At 55.2% G+C, this 23,266-nt stretch overlaps 1 protein-coding gene across 2 annotated transcripts; it reads left to right on the forward strand.

Annotated features, from left to right (window-relative positions):
* The first annotated feature begins 472 nt into the window (after positions 1 to 472).
* Positions 473 to 5,914, forward strand: ZMYND15 (zinc finger MYND-type containing 15). 2 transcript variants are annotated; one of them, XM_039224874.1, is made up of 13 exons: positions 473 to 1,201; positions 1,606 to 1,840; positions 1,940 to 2,095; positions 2,295 to 2,455; positions 2,852 to 3,004; positions 3,329 to 3,409; positions 3,559 to 3,675; positions 3,782 to 3,870; positions 3,958 to 4,056; positions 4,167 to 4,320; positions 4,402 to 4,460; positions 4,680 to 4,840; positions 5,548 to 5,914. In XM_039224874.1, exons 1-13 carry the CDS (start codon positions 616 to 618, stop codon positions 5,717 to 5,719), a joined length of 2,223 nt encoding a protein of 740 aa, XP_039080805.1. In that variant the 5' UTR covers positions 473 to 615; the 3' UTR covers positions 5,720 to 5,914. The 2 variants fall into 2 exon arrangements, with proteins under 2 accessions (XP_039080805.1, XP_039080804.1); XM_039224873.1 differs by having other exon boundaries at positions 4,167 to 4,460.
* Positions 5,915 to 23,266: the final 17,352 nt, after the last annotated feature.

Here is a 23,266-nt window from a genome sequence, read left to right on the forward strand (position 1 = left end):
CCGCCCGGCCCCTCGGCGCGCGCTCCCGGCGCGCGGGGCGTGGCCCCCCAGGGGCGGGCTCGGGCGGCCCCGACGTCACGCCCGCGCCCCCCACCCCGCCCCCGCCAGCCCCGAGGTATTTACCTTCGAAAAGTGGTGGCGGCTGCAGGTACCGGAGTCGCGGAGCGGCCGGGAGGGGCTGGGTCCGCTGGGGCTCGCCGCGCAGCCGAGCCAAGCCGGAGGGGTCCCCGGGCTCCGCTTCCCTCCTGCCACACCCGGCAGACGGACCCCAAAGTCTTTCCTCCTCCCCAAACCCTCCCCTCCAAACCTACTCACAGCTCGGACCCCAGCACTGAGGGGTGTTGCCCCAAATACCGTCTCACTCCCGACTACTCACGTGAAGCCCTCCTCGCCCGCTTCCCAGCCCCCATTCCCACCCTGAACCCCCACCCTGAGCCCTGAAAACGAGCCCCACGCCCCCACACTCGTCCAATCCAGAGGCCCCGCCGGACGCGACCGTCACACCCGCGCCCTCCCCACCCTGTGCCCCGACCCCACACTCCCGGCTCCCCGCGCCCTCACCTCACATCCCCTCCTCCGCTCGGTCTGGGCCCAGGCCCCTGTGCCCCTGAAGACATGGAGTTCGTGTCCGGATACCGCGATGAGTTCCTCGACTTCGCCGCCCTCCTGTTTGGCTGGTTCCGAAAGTTCGCGGCGGAGCGGGGGGCCGCGGGGGCCAGCCTCGAGGCCCGCGGGCGCCAGCTGGAGGCTCAGATCCGGAGGCTGCCCCAGGACCCTGCCCTGTGGGTGCTGCATGTGTTGCCCAATCGTAGTGTGGGCATCAGCCTGGGGCAAGGGGCCGAGCCAGGCCCTGGACTGGGCCTGGGGGCCGCCCGGTTCCTGGGAGATGAGCCCCCGCTCCACCTGCGAGACCTAAGCCCCTACGTCAGTTTTGTCAGCCTGGAGGAGGAGGCGGAGGAAGCGGGGGAGGGGGAGGAAGAGAATGGAGAGCCGGAGGGTGCAGGCCGGGAGAAGGTAGATCCACAGGAAGATGGGGAGCCCGCCCCCACCAGCAGGGAGTCCCCCCAGGAAGCAAACCCTCCAGGGGGACCAGAGAAGGCCCAGCCGGAGGCAGCAGCTGGTGGAGGTGGCCGCGATGGCTGCCGAGAAGACAAGGCAGAGGACGAAGGGGTTCCCGAGAGGAGGAAGGGGCGGCGAAGTGGTAAGACCCCCCCCCACCCCGGGGGCTGGCGCTGCCCCGCCCCCTCTCTGCATTCCCCGCCTTGGGAAGACCCCCTCTACCTCTCAAAGCCCCGCCAGAAGTCACTGACTGTGGCCTGCAGGCCAGTGTGGCCTGAAAAGGTGTTTTCATTGACCCACAATGGGTTTTTTTGTTTGTTTATTTTTTTTAAATTTGAGCCAACATTTATACAGTCTCAAGAAACACTTAAAGTTGCAGCAGCAGGCCCGCATTTCTGCCTGGCTGCTCCGTGCATCGGCTGGCCCAGCCGGCGGACGGGACGGGGCACATCCCCTCTCTCCCCATTCCCCCCTGTTCGTTTCGTGGGCTTGTGCAGCACCTGTAGGCCTGATGTTCACACCCCTGACTTTGCCCTTCTTCCCCAGAGGCTGCCCCCCTGCACCTTTCCTGCCTCCTACTGGTAACAGATGAACACGGCACCATCTTGGGCATTGACCTGCTAATGGACAGAGCCCAGGGCGGTGCAGGCAAGGGCTCAGGGCCGGAGAAACTGGCCCCTCGGGCCTACGGTCTCCTCTGCCACAGCATGGCCTGCCCCATGGGCTCCGGAGACCCTCGAAAGCCCCGACAGCTGACTGTGGGGGACGCCCAGCTGCATCGGTACAGAAATCCAGTATCTGAGGTTGGGGTATGGGGGGGGAAGCTGAGGTCTGGACTCCTGAGCACCCCTAGCCTGACGCCGTCTCCACCGTCACTCAGAGAGCTGGAGAGTCTGGTCCCAAGGCTGGGGGTGAAGCTGGCCAAGACGCCAATGCGGACCTGGGGTCCCCGGCCAGGCTTCACATTTGCCTCCCTTCGGGCACGAACCTGCCACGTCTGTCACAGACACAGCTTTGAAGTGAAGCTGACGCCGTGGTGAGCAGCCAGATGGATGGGGGGAGGGGGAGGGAGACCCCAGCTGGCCGGTGGGGGGCCTAGCACACAGAATGAGGGGCAGGGAAGTAACAGGAGGGAAGAAGCAAGCTGTTTCCGCCGAGTACACAGAAAAACAGACCACAGCAGACAAGGGCCTCCGGAGATTAACGTGGGCGCCCACCGCCCCCTGTGACCCCAGCCCCCAGTGCAGTGCCGTCTTGTACTGCGGGGAGTCTTGTCTCCGGGCCGACTGGCGCCGATGCCCGGACGACGTGAGCCACCGGTTTTGGTGCCCGAGGCTTGCGGCCTTCATGGATCGAACCGGGGAGCTGGCAGCTCTGCCCTTCACCTACACCGCAGGTGCCACGAGGAGACCGCGACGGGGCGGGAGGAACTGGGACCCCGTGTCTGGGGCGCGGGCTGGGTGCCCGCGTACGGGGTCCTGGGGCTGAGGATTGTGCGCCTGGGTCCCTGAGAGCTCAGGGGATTCGGGAATATGGGGTGCAAGCACGTGCTACCCCCAGCCCCACCCCTAACTTTACGTTTTAGACCCTCCGTTTCCTCATCTGTAAAATAAGTACATTAACAAACATTCACACCCAGGGGACCGTTGAGGCTTCTGTGGTCTTGGCAGCAGCTACACTGTAGACACTTGGAACCAGATTCCGAGCCAGGGGCCTTGGGAGAAACTGAGCAGAGCCCCAGCCTGGGGTCCCGGCCACCAGGCCCTCAACCCCTCCCCTCCTCCTTCTGCAGAGGTGACAAGTGAAACCTTCAACAAGGAGGCCTTCCTGGCCTCAAGGGGCCTCACTCGTGGCTACTGGACCCAGCTCAGCATGCTGCTCCCAGGCCCTGGCACCCCCAGGCACCCCCGGGGCAGCACGCCATCCCTCAGCCTTCTTCTCAGTGGTTTGTGGGGTTCTCCTCAGGCACGGGCCCCTCAGCCTAGAGGGAAGGACGGGAGAGAAGCAAGTTGTCCGGATCCTAGATAGCGCCCACCGCGGAAGCGCCAAACTCCGCCACCACCTCCAGGGCTACCTTGATCAACCCCCCACCCCCACCCCCCACCTCAGAGAAGTCAGCCCCGCTCTCCCCTTCCAGAAGCCCCTTGCTTAGGCCACCCTCCATTGCTCTCGGCTCCGGGGAATACAGCTCCTTTGGAAGAAAGCAGGGGGGGAGAGGGCCAGATGGGGGTCTCTCTGACACCAGGATCTTCTTCTTTCTTCCTTTCAGGAGATCCCTACCAGCTTCTCCAGGGGGATGGGCCTGCCCTGATGCCTCCTGTGCCCCCAGATCCACCCAGGGGCCTCTTTGGTGAGCTGCAGGGGCCCTGAGGGAGCGCCCCGAGGTAGAGACAGACTCGAGGGCCAGCAGTCTGGGTGGCGGAGAAAAGGGGGGCTGTGATACCGGAGAGGCTGGGGTCCAGGCCTGGGCCAAGCCCCCCAGTCACCCACTCTCCCCAGGCTCCTGGCAGGATTACTATACGTGGAGGGGCCTCGGCTTGGACTCCCCCATGGCCGTGCTTCTCACCTACCCGCTGACCGTGTACTACGTCATCACCCACCTGGTGCCCCAGTCCTGTAAGGAGAGCCGAGCAGCGCAGGGGGCAGGGGGCAGGGGGCAGGGGGCTGGAGGGAGACGAGGGGAAGGGAGACCATCTTCTTAAGCGGCCAGCCTCTCCCCCAGTCCCTGAGCTCAACATCCAGAACAAGCAGTCACTGAAAATCCACGTGGTGGAGGCGGGGAAGGAGTTCGACCTGGTCATGGTGTTTTGGGTAAGTCCCCCCAGGAGGGCGGGGGGGGGGGGGGGGCATGGAGGCGGACACGAGGTGAGGCCCTGGTCTGTCTGCTCTGCCTTTCAGGAGCTCTCCGTCTTGCTCCCCCACGTGGCCCTAGAGCTGCAGTTTGTGGGCGACGGCCTGCCCCCCGAGAGTGACCAGCAGCATTTTACCCTGCAGAGGGTGAGGGCTGGGGAGTGGGGCGGCTGCTCTCCTCTCCCCTGTCCTGCCTACCGCGGCCTCCCCGTACCCTAACTTCTAGCCCTTTCTGCACTCGGCTTCTGGCTCCCTAGGATGGCCCAGAAGTGTCCGTCCGTTCTGGTTCCGGCGTGTCCGGGCGGCTCAGCTCCGGGACCAAGGAGAAGGGAAGCCGCAGGGATTTGCAGATCAAGGTGTCTGCACGGCCTTACCACCTGCTCCAGGGGCCCAAACCTGACCTGGTGATCGGTAAGAGCCTGGGGCAGGCGTGTGGGGAGGTGCGGGAAGGCCACGGGCGACAGCATGTGCCCGCCCTCTCTCGGTCTGCAGGGTTTAACTCCGGCTTCGGTCTCAAGGACACCTGGCTGAGCTCGCTGCCCCGGCTCCAGGTGGGGGATGGGGCAAAAGGCACCTGCTCTCCCCTCCTGCCCCGACCACCCTCCTTTTCCGAAAGCCTCTTCTTCCCACCATCCGCTCCCGAGATGGGGCGCGCCCAGGGTCCTCCCGGCCCTGTCTGTCTGTCTGCGCCCCTGGCTCCTGGGGAGGGTCTGGGGGGGCGGCGCAGTTCGAGAGTCTGAGGCCCGCGCCCCCCGCCGCGCCCCCGCCAGTCCCTCCGAGTGCCGGCCTTCTTCACCGAGAGCAGCGAGTACGGTTGTGTGATGGACGACCAGACCATGGCGGTGGCCACGGGAGGGGGCACCAGCCCCCCGCGGCCCAACCCCTTCCGCTCCCCCTTTCGCCTGCGAGCGGCCGACAACTGCATGCCCTGGTAAGGACCCGCGACCCGCGCGGGGTCCTCTGCCCTCCTGGGACCTCCCTGCCCCGCCCCGCCCCCGCGGGCCTCCCCCGCGCGCACCTGCAGCCCCCAGGGGGCGTGCCCCTTCTGGCCGCCCGCCCCGCCCCCGACGGCGCCGCGCCCCTTCTGGCCGCCCCGCCCCCGCGGGCCTCCCCCGCGCGCACCTGCAGCCCCCAGGGGGCATGCCCCTTCTGGCCGCCCGCCCCGCCCCCGACGACGCCCCGCCCCTTCTGGCCGCCCCGCCCCGCGGGCCTCCCCCGCGCGCACCTGCAGCCCCCAGGGGGCGTGCCCCTTCTGGCCGCCCGCCCCGCCCCCGACGGCGCCCCGCCCCTTCTGGCCGCCCCGCCCCCGCGGGCCTCCCCCGCGCGCACCTGCAGCCCCCAGGGGGCATGCCCCTTCTGGCCGCCCGCCCCGCCCCCGACGACGCCCCGCCCCTTCTGGCCGCCCCGCCCCGCGGGCCTCCCCCGCGCGCACCTGCAGCCCCCAGGGGGCGTGCCCCTTCTGGCCGCCCGCCCCGCCCCCGACGGCGCCCCGCCCCTTCTGGCCGCCCCGCCCCGCGGACCTCCCCCGCGCGCACCTGCAGTCCCCAGGGGGCGTGCCCCTTCTGGCCGCCCGCCCCGCCCCGACGGCGCCCCGCCCCTTCTGGCCGCCCCGCCCCTGACGGCGCCCCGCCCCCTCAGGTACTGCAACGCCTTCATCTTCCACCTGGTCTACAAGCCTCCGCAGGGGAGCGGGGCCCGCCCGGCGCCCGGGCCCGCGCCCCTGGCCCCGACCCCCGCCGCGCCCCCCGCCCCGGCGCGCAGGCGCCGAGGGGAGAAGAAACCTGGGCGGGGGGCGCGGCGGCGCCGGTGAGCGCCCAGGTGTGGCCGCCCGGGCCCCGCCCCCAGCGCGCCCCCGAAAGCCGGGCGGAGCCGCGCGCGGCCGGGGGCAGGCGGGCTGGCTGGACGCGCGCAGGTAAATACAGGTGCTCGTTTGAAACCGCTGAGTCACGTACTTTCCGGTTATACGTCCTGAACCGGCTCATTAAACGCGGAGGAGAGGACAGGATTTCGGGATGACTCGTTTTCCTCCAGCTTCTTTCGCCGCCTCCGCTCCCTCCCCCGCGGCCCCGACCTCCTTGGTAGCCCCAGACTCCTGGTGTGGGTGCGGGGGTGTGGGGGTGACTCATTTCCCGGCCCCTGTCACCCTGGGACCCGGCCGCAGGCAACACCCGGAGCGGAAGGTGGGTTCTCACTCGCGGGCGGGGCAGAAGGCCCGAGGGGTGCACAGACCCCGGGGTTCAGAGGCAGCGAAGGGCCCCAAGCCACCCAACCCTGGGCCCGCCTCGTCCGGTCTCCAGCCTCTCCTCCTGTTCCTCACATCCGATGAAGAACCCGCTTCTGAGTCAGCCTGTCACTCAAGGTCACCTGTGCATCCCAGCCCCCCCCAACCCCCCCTCGACCAGGCAGAGAATTCCCTCCACACCCCTCGTCCCCTGCTTAAAATCCCTTCCCTCCACTCTTAAAAGCCCCTGGAGTGTGGGCTGGGCTTAGTCCTCCGTGGCTGGACGAGAAAGGGAAAAGGAACAGAGGAACTTGGCAGACACCGCTTTCCCCAAGTGCGTCAGTCATCTTGAGGTCATGTGCGCCCCGGCCTGTTGCAATGGGGCTGCTTCCCCTCAGTGTTCTTCCCAAGCTCCCGAAGCTTCGCCTCATCCCGAGAGAGCATCGGACAAATCCCAGCTGTGGGAAAGTCTGCGGGACACCCCACCCCTCCTGCCCGAGCGCCAAAGTCACGAGGGGCAAGGAAAAGCCAAGACACTGGGACAGGCTGGGAGAGACGCAGGACACACGATGTCTAAACGTGACGTGATATCCTGGGTTGGATCCTGGGGCAGAGGAAGGACTCCAAATAAAATCTATATATTTAGCTAACCGTATTGTATCATCGTTAATGTCTCAGTTTGATAAACACGCTTTGGTCGTTTAAGACGATAAAGGAAGATGGCTGAAGGGAATACAGGAAGATTCTGTCTTCGTAACTCACCTATAAATCAAAATAGTTTCATTTTTTACAATGCTTTATTTATTTTGAGAGAGAGAGGGAGGGAGTAAGGGAGGGGAGCAGAGAGACAGTGAAACAGAGAGAGACAGAGAATTCCAAGCAGGCTCCGCACCGTCGGAGAGAGCCTGATTCAGGGCTCAAACTCACAAACCGTGAGATCCTGACCTGAGCCGAAACCAAGAGTCGGACGCTTAACCACCTGAGCCACCCATGTGCCCCTAAAATCATTTCAGAGTAAAAAGTTAAAAACTAAAAGTTCAGGCTCCTTAGTATGGCTTATAGGCTCTACTTTCTTCTCATTCTCTTTTATTATAAATATTGTACTAAGTGTCCAAATACGCATAAAAATATTCCTGCTCTCGGCATCATGAATCTCTATGTATCCATCACTCAGCTTCAACAATTATCAACATATTTCCCTGTTTTATTATTACTTCTTGTGAATCTGAGATATAATAAGAGCTTCTAAAGCCCTTGGAATTTCCTTAGTGAAAGGGATGATTAGGAAAGTGTCTTGGATTATTCACAACAAGCTCCTTCCTACCACACCTGAGTTCATGCTAATGAGGTGACGCTAGGTGTGCCCCTGTTTAACTTCATGATGGGGGCTGGTTGCTAATAACCGTGTGATTAAGGTGCTGGGAATTTCACCCCACCTCTCAACCCCCAGTGAGTGGAGAGGGGGCTGAAAACTGAGTTAATCACCAGGATTTAATCAATTGTGCCTACCTAATAGAACCGCCCCAAAGGGGCGCCTGGGTGGCTCAGTCGGTTAAACATCCAACTTCAGCTCAGGGCATGATCTCACGGTTCATGGGTTCGAGCCCCGCGTCGGGCTCTGTGCTGACAGCTCAGAGCCTGGAGCCTGTTTCAGATTCTATGTCTCCCTCTCTCTCTGCCCCTCCCCTGCTCATGCTGTCTCTCTCTCTCTCTCTCTCAGAAATAAGTAAAAGGTAAAAATAAAATAAAATAAAATAAAAAGAACCGCCACAACCCCTAACCAGAGGCTCCCGGGGGCTCAGTCGGTTGACTGTCCAACTCTTGATTTTGGCCTCGATCATGTTCCCAGGGTTGTGGAATGCAGCCTCGTGAAGGGCTCCATGCTGAGTGTGGAACTTGCTTGGGACTCTCTCTCTCTCTCTCCATCACTCTCTCCCTGTGTCCCTCCCATCCCCCCAAAAACCCTAAACAGTGGGGTTCAGAGAGCTTCTGTGTTGGTGAACACACACAGGCAGGTACTGAGGGCCCCCCACCCCACCACCCACACGCTGTTCTCTTCACCTCTTCCATTTGGCTGTCCCTGAGTGGTATCTATGCACTAAATCAGTGCTAGGAAACTGTCTTCCTGACTTCCACGAGCCGTTTTCGTAAATTATTGAACCTGAGGAGGGGATCGCAGGACCCTCAATTTATAATCAGTTGGCAGAATGACAGGAGGCCCGGGACCTATGACCGGGATCGGGGTGGGGGCAGTCTTGGGGGATCAAACCCACTCTGGGTAACTTAGTATCAGATTCGATTAAAGAGGAAAACACCCTGTGTGCAAAGCCGGGTGCAAATTCCTCACCCACCAGGCAGGAATCTGGGTCCTTGGAGAATTGGTTGTTGTGGTGAAAACACACATACATACATACACACACACATACACACACACACACACAACTCCGGTGTCAGAAGTGGGTGTAGTAAGAACAGCTAACAGTAAGTGTCAGAAGTGGCTACCCTGGCCTTGACTCAAAGACGTGGTTTGGGAAGAAAAAGGATGAAGCGTCAGCATGAGGAAGCTTGGATCCGGGGGGGGGGGGGCACGTGGTCACTCATGATGTGAACCCAGCCGCCCTCTGTTGTCACCAAAGGTGACCTTACAGTGGTGTTTAGATTTGGCTCCAGGGAGCTGGGTCGCTGGCTGCTTAAGGAAGTGCAAACTAATGAGGAAAAAACAAAGTGAAGTACACAATGTCCCGGTTTGCATCTCTAATGGCTATAACGAAATTTTAAAGAGTTCTGGAAAAAAAATTTCTAATAAAAAATTTACTTTATTTTAAAAAATTTTTAATGTGTTATTTATTTCTGAGAGAGAGAGAGAGAGACAGCATGAGCAGGGGAGGGGCAGAGAGAGAGGGAGACATAGAATCTGAAACAGGCTCCAGGCTCTGAGCTGTCAGCACAGAGCCCGACGCGGGGCTCGAACCCACCAACCGTGAGATCATGACCTGAGCCGAAGTCAGACGTTTAACCGACTGAGCCACCCAGGTGCCCCTCTAATAAAAAAAATTAAAAGAAATGGGAAGAGTTCCAGTTTGGACTTTGATCCCAGACTAAGCTCGGATTTTGGTCAGTCTAAGCTTTGGCCATTAGCCTCGGACCATGTGGGCTGGGACAGCATAAAGTACCCCTGAGTCCTCTGGTCACCAAGAAGGCCATCAAGTGGGGGAGGGCAAAACCATAAAATGGGGGTGAGGGTGCGGGGGGGGGATGGTGTGAAAGACTTGCCTCACTTCGTAGATGGGTAACATCAGCTTCCCAAAGAACCTTCTTAAGAAGAGATGGTGAGAGAGATGAGGGGCACTATCGGTTTTGTTTTGTTTAATTTTTTTTTTTTTTACAAATAGTTTATTGTCAAATTAGTTTCCACATAACACTCAGTGCTCATCTGTTTTGTTTAATTTTTTAATGTTTATTTATCTTTGAGCAAGAGAGACAGAGTGCGAGTGGGGGGAGGGCCAGAGGGAGGGAGACACAGAATCCGAAGCAGCTCCAGGCTCCCAGCTGTCAGCCCAGAGCCCGTCGCAGGCCCCAAACTCTCATCAGGCCTGAGACTGAGTCAGACGCTTAACCGGCTGAGCCGCCCAGGCGCCCCCTGTCTTTGGTTTTAAGGGCTGCAGGCTAGCAGAGCATTTGGGGTTCGGGACCCATCAGCTCCCTATGAAACAACCACAGGTGTGTGTACGGAATCCAGACACAGGAAGTCACTCCCGGGGAATAATCATGAAGCCATCCCTCGGCCACCCAGAGTCACCGCAGCAGCATACACTCAGGAATGGTTGAAAAGCCCCTATTATGGAATAACCTAAGACCCTCCCTCTCACCCCTATTACTCCAAGATTTTAAGAAGCATGGTGCCAGGAGCTGGGACACAGACAAAACATACAATCGCACACCCCCAGCTTTTGCCCAGAGTGTTTGAAGGCACGCCCCAGACATCAGTCATCTTACTCACATGCATCTGTACCTAATCATAAGAGCTTTTTTTTTGTATTTTTTAACGTATTTATTTTTGAGACAGAGAGAGACAGAGCACACTGGGGAGGGGTGGCTCAGTGAGTTAAGCATCAGACTTGGGCTCAGAGACAGAGCAGAGCTGGGGAGGGAGACACAGAATCCGAAGCAGCTCCAGGCTCCGAGCTGTCAGCACAGAGCCCGACGCGGGGCTCGAACCCACGGACTGCGAGATCATGACCCGAGCTGAAGTCGGACGCCTAACCCACTGAGCCACCCAGGCGACCCATAGGGCTTTTTATTTTTTTTTATTTTTTTTTTAATGTTTTATTTATTTCTAGGAGAGAGAGAGAGAGAGACAGCATGAGCAGGGGAGGGCCAGAGAGAGAGGGAGACATAGAATCTGAAACAGGCTCCAGGCTCTGAGCTGGCAGTCAGCACAGAGCCCGACGCGGGGCTCGAACCCACGAACCGCGAGATCATGACCTAAGCGAAAGTCGGACGCTTAACCGACTAAGCCCATAGGGCTTTTTAAAAATGTAACCACCAGGTCACTATCATACCCAACAAAATTAGCAATTACTCTTTAATATTTTATAATACCCAGTTCACATTCAGAGTTCTTCGATGATCTCCAAGATGCCTTTTACAGCTGGTTTGTTCCAGTCAAGAAATAAACAAGGTCCCGGGGCGCCTGGGTGGCTCAGTCGGTTAAGTCTCCAACTTCAGCTCAAGTCATGATCTCATGGCTCACTTGTGAGTGTAACCCCCACAGGGGCCCTGTGCTGATAGGGTGGCACCTGCTTCAGATCCTGTGTCTCCCTGTCTCTCTGACCCTCCCCGTCTCACTCTCTCAAAAATAAATAAACAATGGGGCGCCTGGGTGGCTCAGTGACTTAAGTATCAGACTTGGGCTCAGCTCATGGCCTCGCGGTTCATGGGTTCAAGCCCCGCGTCGGGCTCTGTACTGACAGCTCGGAGCCTGGAGCCTGCTTCGGACTCTCGGCCCCTCCCCCCATCAAAAATAAATAAACATTAAAAAGAGAAAGAGCCAAGGTCCGCATGTGGCTTTGGCTGCTGAGTCCCTTTGGTCTCTTTTACTCTGTAAGGGGATTCCCTCTCTTTTTTTCTTTCTTTTTGGTTTTCATGCCACTGATTCAATAATGAGAAACTGAATCACCCGTTTGTCTTGTAGAATGTTCCTCCTCCGTCTGGATCTCTCTGACCGCCACCGCGGGATGCTTTTTTTTTTTTAATTTTTTTAATGTTTTATTTATTTCTGAGAGAGAGAGACAGTGTGAACAGGGGAGGGTCAGAGAGAGAGGGAGACACAGAATCTGAAGCAGCTCCAGGCTCCGAGCTGTCAGCACAGAGCCCGACATGGGACTTGAACCCATGAACTGTGAGATCATGACCTGAGCCGAAGTCGGACGCTTAACCGACTGAGCCACCCAGGGGCCCTCGGGATGCTTTTTTAAAATTTGTTTGTCTTCCTTAGCTCCTGAAAGCGGGTAATTAGATCCAGCTAGAAAGGCCCTTCTCCATGGTCCCCTGCAACCTCCAGGCAGGGCCCAGGCCACCATCCCCCCACCCTCTGCCCCCCAGCTAGAAGCCTCTGCCTGAAGACATTGTGGAACTTCCTCATCTTGCTCAACCGATTCCTTCTCAGCCACATCACTTCCTTCAGAAAGTACGACTTCCTTGACTCCCAGATAAGGGTAGACCCGCCAGCCGCCCCCCCTGCTAAGCCCTCAGCACCCTAAGACCATAAAAGGGGAGCCTAGGTCCCTGGCGAATTGAGGGGGAATGGAACTTTTTACCACTCCCTTGGCCAGAAAGTAACCTTTCCCTAAATTCTTGCTGTCTTCTGCATAAAAGTACCAAGGGATATGGTTATCTCCAAGTGGTAGGATTACTAAGGTAGCTCACTTCCTAAATATTGATTGAATGCACACAGGCTTCCGTGTTGTGCTTTGGAGAAGCGACGGGGAAAACAGATAACGGTCCAGTCTGTGGCTCCCTGAACCTTGCAGACTACGGCCGGGGTCACCAAGCTGTGGCCTCCCGCCAAATCCGGCCCTTTCGTATGACCTACAGGCTAAGAAGCCAGAAGAAGAATGGTTTGTGATGTGAAAATCACAGGAAGTTCGCATTGCAGGGTCCCTAAATCTATGATGAAATAGACCCACAGCTATTTATGTATTGTCTGCGGCTACTCGAATGATACAGACTTGCATTTGTGACAAACCATATGGCCCCACAAAGCCAAAAATATTTGCTAACAGGCTCTTCAGAGGAAAAGTACACCAACCCCTGGTTAGGGTGAGATTTTCAAAAAGCAGGGGCGCCCGGAGGGCTCAATCGGAAGAGCATGCCACTCTTGATCTCAGGGTCATGAGTTCGAGCCCCCCGTGTCTGATGTAGAGATTACTTAAATAAATAAACTTAAAAAGGAAGATTTTCAAAATGCAGATTTATGAGATTATAAAGTGAACTTAGTGGGCCTCAAACAACATTCTTTTTTTTTTTTTTAACGTTTATTTTTGAGAGAGAGAGAGACAGAGTAAGAGTTGGGAGGGGCAGAGAGAGAGAGAGGGAGACACAGAATCTGAAACAGGCTCCAGGCTGCAAGCTGTTAGCACAGAGCCCGATGCGGGGCTCAAACCCATGAATCACATGATCATGACCTGAGCTGAAGTCAGATGCTTAACCGACTCAGCCACCCAGGCTCCCCTTTACCATATATGTTTATATGTGTGTATAGGTGCTGCATCTTGGTATGAAATGTATTCCTTACTGTAGACCATGGTCAAAACAACTGAAAGTCACTGGCTTAGAGAGAGGCCTGGAAGACACAGAGAAGCGACCAGAAAGTTATGGTACAGTGTAATTGCTGTGAGGGTGAAAAAGTTACAGACTTAGAGACACAGAGGAGGCACTTAAGACAGCCTTGGGGTATCAAGGAGGGCTTCCTGGAAGAAATGACATCTAAGCAGTGGCCTGAAGGACAAGCAGGAGTTAACCAGGTAAAGAAGAGAAAAGATAGTAATAGCATGTGCAAAGGTCCTGGGGAAAAGTAAGTAAAGCCATTAGGAGAAACTGTAAGGGGTTAAGTACTATTGGAGTTTAGAATGAGGTGAGGCTTCTTTAAAGTACTTCTTTCTCAGGGCGCCTGGGTGGCTCAGTCGGTTGTGCGTCCCACTTCGGCTTGGGTCATGATTCACAGTTTGTGGGTTCAAGCCCCACGTCGAGCTCTGTGCTGACAGCTCAGAGCCTGGAGCCTGTTTCCGATTCTGTGTCTCCCTCTCTCTCTGCCCCTCCCAACTCTCACCCTTCTCTCTCTCTCTCTCAAAAATAAACATTTTTTAAAAATTAAAGTGCTTTTTGGGGCGCCTGGGTGGCTTAGTCGGTTAAGCGTCCGACTTTCGCTTAGGTCATGATCTCGCGGTTCGTGGGTTCGAGCCACGCGTCGGGCTCTGTGCTGACTGCCAGCTCAAAGTCTGGAGCCTGTTTCAGTCTGTGACTCCCTCTCTCTCTGACCCTCCCCTGCTCACGCTGTCTCTCTCTCTCTCCTAGAAATAAATAAAACATTAAAAAAAATTTAAAAAAAATAAAAAAATAAAAAAATAAAAAAAAAATTAAAGTGCTTCTTTCTCTACTCTCCATCACATTACTCTTCCATTTTCTTTGAGCAATTATCAGTTACTTTATGACCTCATGTATTTATTTATGTTTATTACGCCTCCTCCTTCAACACATCCAAAAGAGCAAATCCACGTCAGGAGAGACCCGCCTTGTTTATAACTACGCTCTCGCACATGGCCTCGCACATAATAGCCACTCGGCATTTGCTGAAGGAGCTTCAGGAAGATACCCTGCTAGACTGGAGGACCACGGGGCCCCTGCGAGGGTTGAGAGCCGGGTGGGGTTAAGATGGGTAAGCCTAGGGGCCCCTGGGTGGCTCAGTCGGCTAAGCGCCTGACATCGGCTCAGGTCATGATCTCACAGGTCGTGGGTTCGAGCCCCGCGTCGGGCTCTGTGCTGACACCTGTTTCAGATTCTGTGTCTCCCTCTCTCTCTGCCCCTCCCTGCTCATGCTCTGTCTCTCAATTAAAAAAAAAAAATTAAAAAAAATTAAAAAAAAGAAAAAGATGGGTAAGCCTACCCACCGCTGGGAGGCTCGGAAGAATCCGGGCCAGAGCTGATGGTGCCTTTGATGTTGGAGGGAAACAGATGGATCTTAGGGCTGATGAGGAGATAGGTCAGGACAGCGAATAGCTCCAGGGGCAAAGAGATGAAGGGCGCTGGTGGCTCCGAGCGGGGGCGGCCGGAGAGACGCAGGTGCGCCTGTTCGCAGCAGCACGGACGCCGACGTGAGGAGTGGAGCGAAGTAGCCAGAAGGGGGTCGGAGAGAAAGGTGGTGAGTTCAGGGGGCTTTGTGAAATGCGAGGCATCTGCGGGCCTCCTGGGGACTCAGGAGGCAGCTGATTGGGGGCCACACAGCCAGGAGCGGTGACAGCGTCCGGAGAGAGCGAGGTGCCTGGTCAGCAGGATCCCGGTGCAGGACGGGACAGGGAGGGAGAGGGGTGGCAGGGACGTGAGGCGTCCCGAGGGGGAAAGGAAACCAGGGGAGGCGGGAAACAGAGAGGGTGGTCAGCTGTGTCGGACACTGACGCAGGATGCGTCCGGGAAGATAATAAGGGGACAAAGTGTCCCCTGGACGCCGGACGGCGACAGAGGAGCATTCAATAGAGTGCTGGCTGCAGACCGTGCTGGGCAGGGGAGTGGCGGGGGGGTGCGAATTAGATGCAACCCTAAAAAGGACATTCAAAGGGCCCTCAGTGCCAACACCCGGGGCCACCCGCTGTCACCGTGTCACTGCGTTCACAGCCTCTGCACATCTTTTTTTTTTAAGTTTATTTATTTATTTATTTTTAATGTTTTATTTATTTCTAGGAGAGAGAGAGAGCGTGAACAGGGGAGGGTCAGAGAGAGAGGGGGTCACAGACCGAAACAGGCTCCAGGCTCCGAGCCGGCAGTCAGCACAGAGCCTGACGCGGGGCTTGAACCCACGAACCGCGAGACCATGACCTAAGCGAAAGTCGGACGCCTAACCGACTAAGCCACCCAGGCGCCCCATAAGTTTATTTATTTGTTTTGAAAGAGACAGAGAATCCCAGGCAAGCTCCACATGGTCAGCGCAGAGCCTGGTGCGGGTCTCGAACTCATGAACCGCGAGACCATGACCTGAGCTGAAATCGAGTCACCTGTTTAACCGACCGCATTCCCCAGGGGTCCCCCCTCTTTTTCCAAAACTTAAATAACGCCACTGGACATACTGCCGACCAGCTTGCCTTTCTTCATAGAACAGTATGTGCCCGACAGGTTGCCATGGGCTTCCACGGTCTCTTTTCGTGGGTGGCCGCAAACTCGTTTACTTTATGAACGCGACATACCAGGCCCACATTGGGACATTTAGGACGTTCCTGATTTCTCTCTGTGCTAAACGAAAGCAGAAGTAGAGAGTTTCCCAGGTCCCGAGATAGCCCGCACCTGGCTGGGGGTGGGGGGAACTTTGCGGAGTCTCTGGCCGAGGCCGGAGGGGGAGGAGGAGGAGGGCCGTGTGTCAGGAGGAAGGCAGGCGACTGGGAGGGGTAGGCGAGGGGCTTGTCCCAACCCAGCCTGATGGACTCAGGCCTGAGACCTATGAGGGGGACCGTAAGCAGAGGCCGAAGGTAAAGTCACGAAGCGCAAACCTCACGCGCCTGGTGTCGGAAACAAAGACGCCCACGGAGGGGGCTCCCCCCACTTCTCAGGGGTACAGTGCAGCTTTCGGGGGGACACTGAAAGCCCCAAAGAGCCCAGAGGAAGGGCACTGGCGCCTGGAGCAGCAGATTTGGAAGCTGTCGCTTTGCCCTGGGAGCGTCACCCGGGGCAGGAGGCCCCACGGGGGGGGGCGACCCACTGGTCACAGGCACCTTCTTCCGACGCACCCTCGGGGCAGGACTCAAGCCTTTGGCTTGTGTTTCCTTCTCCACCATCAGGCAGGGCTCCGTCCGTGTGGACGAAGACACCCGTCTCTACCACCCACCCAGCACCCAACCTCTGAGTCCTTTATCCCTGGCCGGGAGCGTAGCACCCCAGGATCCTGACCTCAGGGGCCCCCCACTCTCCATCCGTCCAGTCCCCTCTCGGGTCCCCTCGGTTCAACGTCCCCCCCAGCTCTTCCATCCGTCGGCCCGTCCACGTTTTCGGCATCCACTGCCCTCATCTGTCCCCAGCTGTCCCCAGAGGGCAGACCCCGCCACCCTGGGCCGGCCCCCCCAGCCCCTCCCTTTCCAGAAAGGCCATTCATTCCTCAGCTTTCCGCTGGGGCTTCTCGTGCTGACCGCTCCCTGCAAACTCCTTTCCATCTGTTTCTTGGTCTTCCGTGTTGCATTGGCCCCTTCGATGCCTCGGTCACCCCCTCTCCCCCGTCCCCGTCCCCGCCACTCCGATGACGGCACCCTTGTGGACATGGTCTGGCCAGACCCCGTGGGCAGTTCCCACCCTCCCTCCTTGAACTCGGCCTTGGCCTCAGGACTCACATGGCCCTGGTCTTTCCTGAGCCTCGCCAGGCGGCCCTCTGCTGCCCCTCCCCGTCTTACTCTCTTTCCTCACCCACCCCCCTTCTCTCAGCCTCATTCATTTCTGCCTCCCCTCTGCCTCCTCACGTTGATAACGGCACCCCCATCCCATCTCGGGGTCCAGATCTCAGGGTCAGCTCCCTCTTCACCTCCACCGCTCTCCCCTGGCTCGCCAAGCCCAGATGCTGGGCGGAGAGGCGCCTGCCATGGCCCACGCTCCTTGCCTCAGGGCCTTTGCACCTGCTGTTGGCTGCACCACACACCCTCCCCGCCAAACCTCCCTTCTTTCCTCGTCGCCGCTGCCTCAGAAAGCCCTGGCCCGCTAATGAGAGTAGTCCTGGACAGCCATGATTCTAGCTCCTAAACTCGTTCTAATTTTCTGCATGACTCATTCCTACGTAAAGCTGTGCACGCATTGGCTTACGTGCCTGCTTTACAACGGGGCACCTCACGATGCCTTTTGTAAACATTATGTAAGATAACGTTCGCCACGTCTCTAGAACCAAGCCGGGCTAGTTATGATTAAGTGCTCAATCATCTGATGCTATTTATTCCTCAGGTTTCGCCATGATAGAGTCTCATTGTCCGTTTATAATCTTCTGCGTTTACAATCTGGGTTTTCTCATTGGCCAAAGCCTGTTTAGGACCAGGGCACCCGGCTGACTCCGTTGGTGGAGCGTTGAGACTCTTGATCTTTTTTTTTTTTTTTTTTTTAAATTTTTTTTTTTAAATGTTTTATTTATTTCTAGGAGAGAGATAGAGACAGCATGAGCAGGGGAGGGTCAGAGAGAGAGGGAGTCACAGACTGAAACAGGCTCCAGGCTCTGAGCTGGCAGTCAGCACAGAGCCCGATGCGGGGCTCGAACCCACGAACCGCGAGATCATGACCCAAGCGAAAGTCGGACGCTTAACCGACTAAGCCACCCAGGCGCCCCGAGACTCTTGATCTTGAGGTTGCGGGTTCGAGCACCGCGTTGGGTGTAGAGATTACTAAAAAAATTAATCAATACACTTTATTTTTAAAAAATTTAATGTTTATTTATTTTTAGAGAGAGAGAGAGAGAGAGCATAGCAGGGGAGGGTCAGAGAAAGTGGGAGACACAGAATCCAAAGCAGGATCCAGGCTCCGAGCTGTCAGCATAGAGCCCAACGCGGGGCTTGAACCCACGAACTGTGAGATCATGCCCTGAGCCGAAGGCGGCCGTTTAACCGACTGAGCCACCCAGGTGCCCCTAATCAATACACTTTAAAAAATTATATAGGGGGCGCCTGAGTGTCTCAGTCGATAAAAAGTTATGTAGGAATGCTTAGAAGCTTCCAGTTTAGGGGCGCCTGGGTGGCTCAGTCCATTGAGCATCCGACTTTCGCTCAGGTCATGATCTCACAGTTGGTGGGTTCAGACCCCGCGCCGGGCTCTGTGCTGACTGCCAGCTCAGAGCCTGGAGCCTGTTTCAGTCTGTGACTCCCTCTCTCTCTGAACCTCCCCTGCTCACGCTGTCTCTCTCTCTCTCTCTCAGAAATAAATAAAACATTTAAAAAATTAAAAAAAAAAAAGAAGTTTCCAGTTTATTGCACTGGGGTCAGAGAACGCAGCCGGGACAATTTCGGGTTAGAGGAATTTGGTATTTCTTTCAGAGTCTATTATTGATTTGTGAATGTTTCACCAGCAGTGAAAAGGAGTGTTCTGATTAACGAGATACAAAGGTCAGCACGATTTGAATACAAGAATACAGATCCTTCATGACTGACCACTGCTGTGCTCCCAGGGCGCATCATCCAGGTTCAATAAATATTTGTTGGATGAGTGGCTAATTAATCAATCAACCTTATTATCACTTAGATTCTCAATACCTTTGTACCTTTGCGTATTTTTTCCTGACTCTTATCTGTCAAAGACTGCTGAGTTATGTTAGAGCTTCCCATCCCATCCCACACCATGACATATGTTTTAAAAGATTTTATTTTATTTTTTAAGACTTTTAAAAAAAACTTTTTTTTAATGTTTTATTTATTTTTGAGAGAGAGATAGAGACAGCATGAGCAGGGAAGGGTGAGAGAGAGAGGGAGGGACAGAATCTGAAGACAGGCTCCAGGCTGTGAGCTGTCAGCACAGAGCCCGACGCGGGGCTCGAACCCACGAACTACAAGATCATGATCTGAGCTGAAGCCAGTGTTTGACTGAGCCACTCAGGCACCCCAAGACTTTTTTTTTTTTTTTTATAAAGATAGAGGGAGCGCATGCAAGCAGGAGAGAGGGGCAGAGAGAGAGAGAGAGAGAGAGAAAGAGAGAGACTCCCAAACAGGCTCCGTACCATCAGCACCGACCCAGAAGTGGGACTCGAATTCAGGAACGGTGAGATCACGACCTGAGCTGAAATCAAGAGTCAGACGCTTCACCGACTGAGCCACCCAGGCGCCCCTAAAAAAGCATTTTTAACTTGCATTTCTTGGTGCAACGTGGAAAGTAAAAGAACGTGGCAATTAAAGCAAGAAATGAAACACATGGCCTCCCCGCCTCCCTAGATAACGGTGATAGAATTACAGGCCCAGGTAGTTGTTACTGCCTCAGTCTGGCCCCGTGGCTGCAAGGGAGGTTTCCACACATGCTAGGGCCCCAGTGGCTCCTGAAAAGTCCTGTGTTGAAGTCCCAGGCCCCAGAACCTCACCATGTGGCTGTATCCAGAGGGAGGGTCTTTATTTTTTATTATTTTTTTAATGTTTTTATTTATTTCTAGGAGAGAGAGAGAGAGAGAGAGACAGCGTGAGCAGGGGAGGGTCAGAGAGAGAGGGAGTCACAGACTCTGAAACAGGCTCCAGGCTCTGAGCTGGCAGTCAGCACAGAGCCCGATGCGGGGCTCGAACCCACAAACCGCGAGATCATGACCGAAGCGAAAGTCGGACGCTTAACTGACTAAGCCACCCAGGCGCCCCAAGGGGGAGGGTCTTTAAATAAGTTAAAGTGAGGTCACCACAGTGGGCCCTCATCCAAAATGATCTTAGAAAAAGAGGAAATGTGGGCACAGACATGTAAAGAAGGAAGATCACTCAAAGTCACGGGGACAAGGAAGCCAGAGAAGGAGCACTTGGAAGACGCCAGCCCCGGGCGCCTGTGGGCTCAGCTGAGCCACCGATCCCGGCTCAGGGCATGATCTCACGGTTCGTGGGTTTGAGCCCTGCATCGGGCTCTGTGCTGACAGCTCAGAGCCTGGAGCTGCTTCCCATTCTGTGTCTCCCTCTCTCTCTCTGCCCCTCCCCCATTCACACTCTTTCTGTCTCTCTTTCAAAAAGTAACAAACAGTTTAAAAAATAAAAAAAGGAAGAAGAAGAAGCCAGCCCTGCCCACCTCTTGGTGCTGGCCTTCGGGCTTCCGGAAGAGTCCATTTCTGCTGCTTAAGCCCCCAGGTGCGCGGTCCTGCGTTACGCAGCCCCAGCAGATGAACACATCACCCAGAATAACCAGCCAGAGAGGAGCTTGTGGGGGGGACAGAGCGCATTGTGGTCCCAGCCAAGCTGCCACCTGCTGGCGGCCCTTCCTTGCTGCTCAGTGGTCCCTAATCAGGATGTGATGCACACCTCTTTGATGACACTAAGCAGGGGGTGACCCTGAAATAAATACACAGTTGACTCCTGAACAACATGGGTTCAAACTGCACTCGGTTCCTTTATACACGGGCTTTTTCACTAAATATAGTACACGGCGCCGTAAATGTATTTTCTCCTCCTTGTGACTTTCTTACTAACGTTTCCTCTCTCTCTTTTTTATTTTAGAGAAAGAGAGCACGTGTGCACATGTGTAAGTGGGGAAGGGGCAGAGAGAGAGAGAATTCCGAGCAGGCGCCACACTGTCAGCACAGCCCCACGTGGGGCTCGACCCCACGACCATGAGATCATGACATGAGTTGAAATCAAAAGTCAGGAGCTCCACCGACTGAGCCACCCTGGCGCCCCTTCTGTTATTTTATTGCAAAATACAGTATATAATACAGAAAAGATGTGTTAGTCGACTGCTTGGGTTATCGGAAAGGCTTCAGGTCAATGGTAGTCTCTCACTACAAAGCTTTTGGGGGGGTCAGAGGTTACACATGAATTTTCTTTTTTTAAATTTTTTTATTAGTTTGTTTATTTTTGAGACAGAGACAGAGCATGAGTGGGGGAGGGGCAGAGAGAGAGGGGGACACAGAATCTGAAACAGGCTTCAGGCCCTGAGCTGTCAGCACAGAGCCCGACGCAGGGCTCGAACCCACGAACTGTGAGATCATGACCCGAGCTGCAGTCAGATGCTCAACCAACCGAGTCCCCCAGACGCCCCTGCAGAGCATCGTTTCATGTGCTATTTGCCACCTAAACGTCATCTTTGGTGAGGTGTCTATTTGGGTCTTTTGTCCAATTTTTTAATAAGGTTTTTTTTTCTTATTATTATTATTCTTGGTGAGTGTTTAGGGATCTTTGTGTATTTGGGGCAACAGTCCTTTACCAGATGTGTCTTTTCAGAGTATTTTCTCCGAAACACTCCGAAAATACTCCAAAATACTCTCTGTGGTTTAATGTCCTTACTCCCTTGACAGTGTCTCCTGCAGAGCACAAGTCGTTAATATTAATAAAGTCCAGCTTATCAATGATCTCTTTATGAGTCATGCCTGGAAGCTGCTTCTACCTTTGAACGTTGGGATTGCCTGAACCGACAAATCTCCCTTTTGTTTCAGTAGAGGCGGATTTTCTGCTATTTCACGTACGTTTCTTTAAAACAGACTCTGGGGGGCACCTGGGAGGCTCAGTCGGTTAAGCTTAAGCATCTGAGTTCCGCTCAGGGCATGATCTCACGGTTTGTGGGTTCAAGCCCCGCGTCGGGCTCTGTGCTGACTGCCAGCTCGGAGCCTGGAGCCTGTTTCAGATTCTGCGTCTCCCTCTCTCTCTAACCCTCCCCTGCTCACGCTGTCTCTCTCTCTCTCTCTCTCTTAGAAATAAATAAAAACATTAAAAACTTTTTAAAAATAAATAAATAAATAAAATGGACTCTGGGCACAGCAGGCCATCAACAGTCGACATCCTTACTACTGTTTAATGCCACTTTTGGAATTTATATCTTTTTTTCTGTTTAAAACGATTTCCTTTCTGAAATTTACATTCAGTTTCGTAACGACATTGACGAAAATTATTTAGAGTCATGGTAAGACTTCCCCATTTTGGAGTTTACCTTTGACTACATCTCTCAGTGACTTAAAATGCTTTCTTAAAAAAAAAAAAAAGCAGAAGAAAGGGACACAGTGGAATCTCAAGTCCAAGCATTCTCAGAAATGCAATTCTACTGCCCTTCACACACAGAAAGTACCCTGGATATTTATACAAGAATTAAGTCATGGCTTTTTTTTTTTCCTGCTGTCAGAACAGCTGTAGATGCTGCTCCGCTGTCTTGCAGTATTTAGTTCCGCAGAGAAATCTCCAGCCAGACCACTTTTCTTCCTTTCTAGGTGACCTTTAATTCTGCCCACATGCACCTTTCAGTGACATGGCTCTTCAGGATGAATCTAGATTCAGTTTGGTTATTTTAAAAACATTTTTAATGTTTATTTTATTTTTAAGGGGGGGAGGTGCCTGGGTGGCTCAGTTAGTCAAGCGGCCGACTTGGGCTCAGGTCACGATCTCAAGGTCCGTGAGTTCGAGCCCCGCATCAGGCTCTGTGCTGACAGCTCAGAGCCTGGATCCTGCTCTGTGTCTCCGGCTCTCTCCGCCCCTCCCCCGCCCACTCTCTGTCTCTGTCTCTCTCTCAAAAATAAATAAACATTAAAGAATTTTTACATAAAAGACTATTTTTGCAACACTTACAAGCAACCACTACTGTATTTCAAGTATGCCTTCTGAAATACAGGAGAATGCAAAAAAAAAAGCAAAACAAAAAACAAATGAAAAGAGAAAAACTCATGAAGAGGCACATCAGAAATAACGTGGAAATGTTTTTAAAGCGTCCAGCAAAACCAAATACGAGTTGTCACACGTCCATGAGCCTGAGGCGGGGCGCCGGGGGAAGCTCAAAGTATTTTCTGGTTCTGGGTACCCTCTGATTCAAGAGGCAAATTCTTCAAAGGCTTTTCTCCATCGGAGAAAATAGGAGGGGTCCCTCCCAGATGCTGGCCTTCATCCTCAGTGGGGAGCTGAGGATGCACTGTCCACATAACTGCAGTGGCTTCAGTGGGCTGCCTGGACCGGCTACACCACGGGCCACTGGCTAGACAAGTCGTGTGGCTGATGGTCTCAGGCGCCCCTCTGACGTTCTGTCACCCCGCCCCCACACTCCACATCCTACCTGGGCTGACGCTTTCCTTCTAATCCGGACACCCCGCATCTGGGTCTCAAGCCCCAGCTGTGAGCCCCCACGGGTCTCCAACACCGGCTCCCCCATCCACGCCCCCAACGCCCCACGCACAGCAGGGGCCTCAGGAGTTCATCTCTGCAGCGAAAAGGATTCCCACAATGCAGTTGACATGAACGCCTCTCGAAGGACTGATCAAGCTTC

This window comes from Hyaena hyaena, unplaced genomic scaffold (genome assembly GCF_003009895.1).
Source record: "Hyaena hyaena isolate Hyena2069 unplaced genomic scaffold, ASM300989v1 scaffold_1811, whole genome shotgun sequence".
Classification (NCBI taxonomy): Eukaryota; Metazoa; Chordata; class Mammalia; order Carnivora; family Hyaenidae; genus Hyaena; species Hyaena hyaena.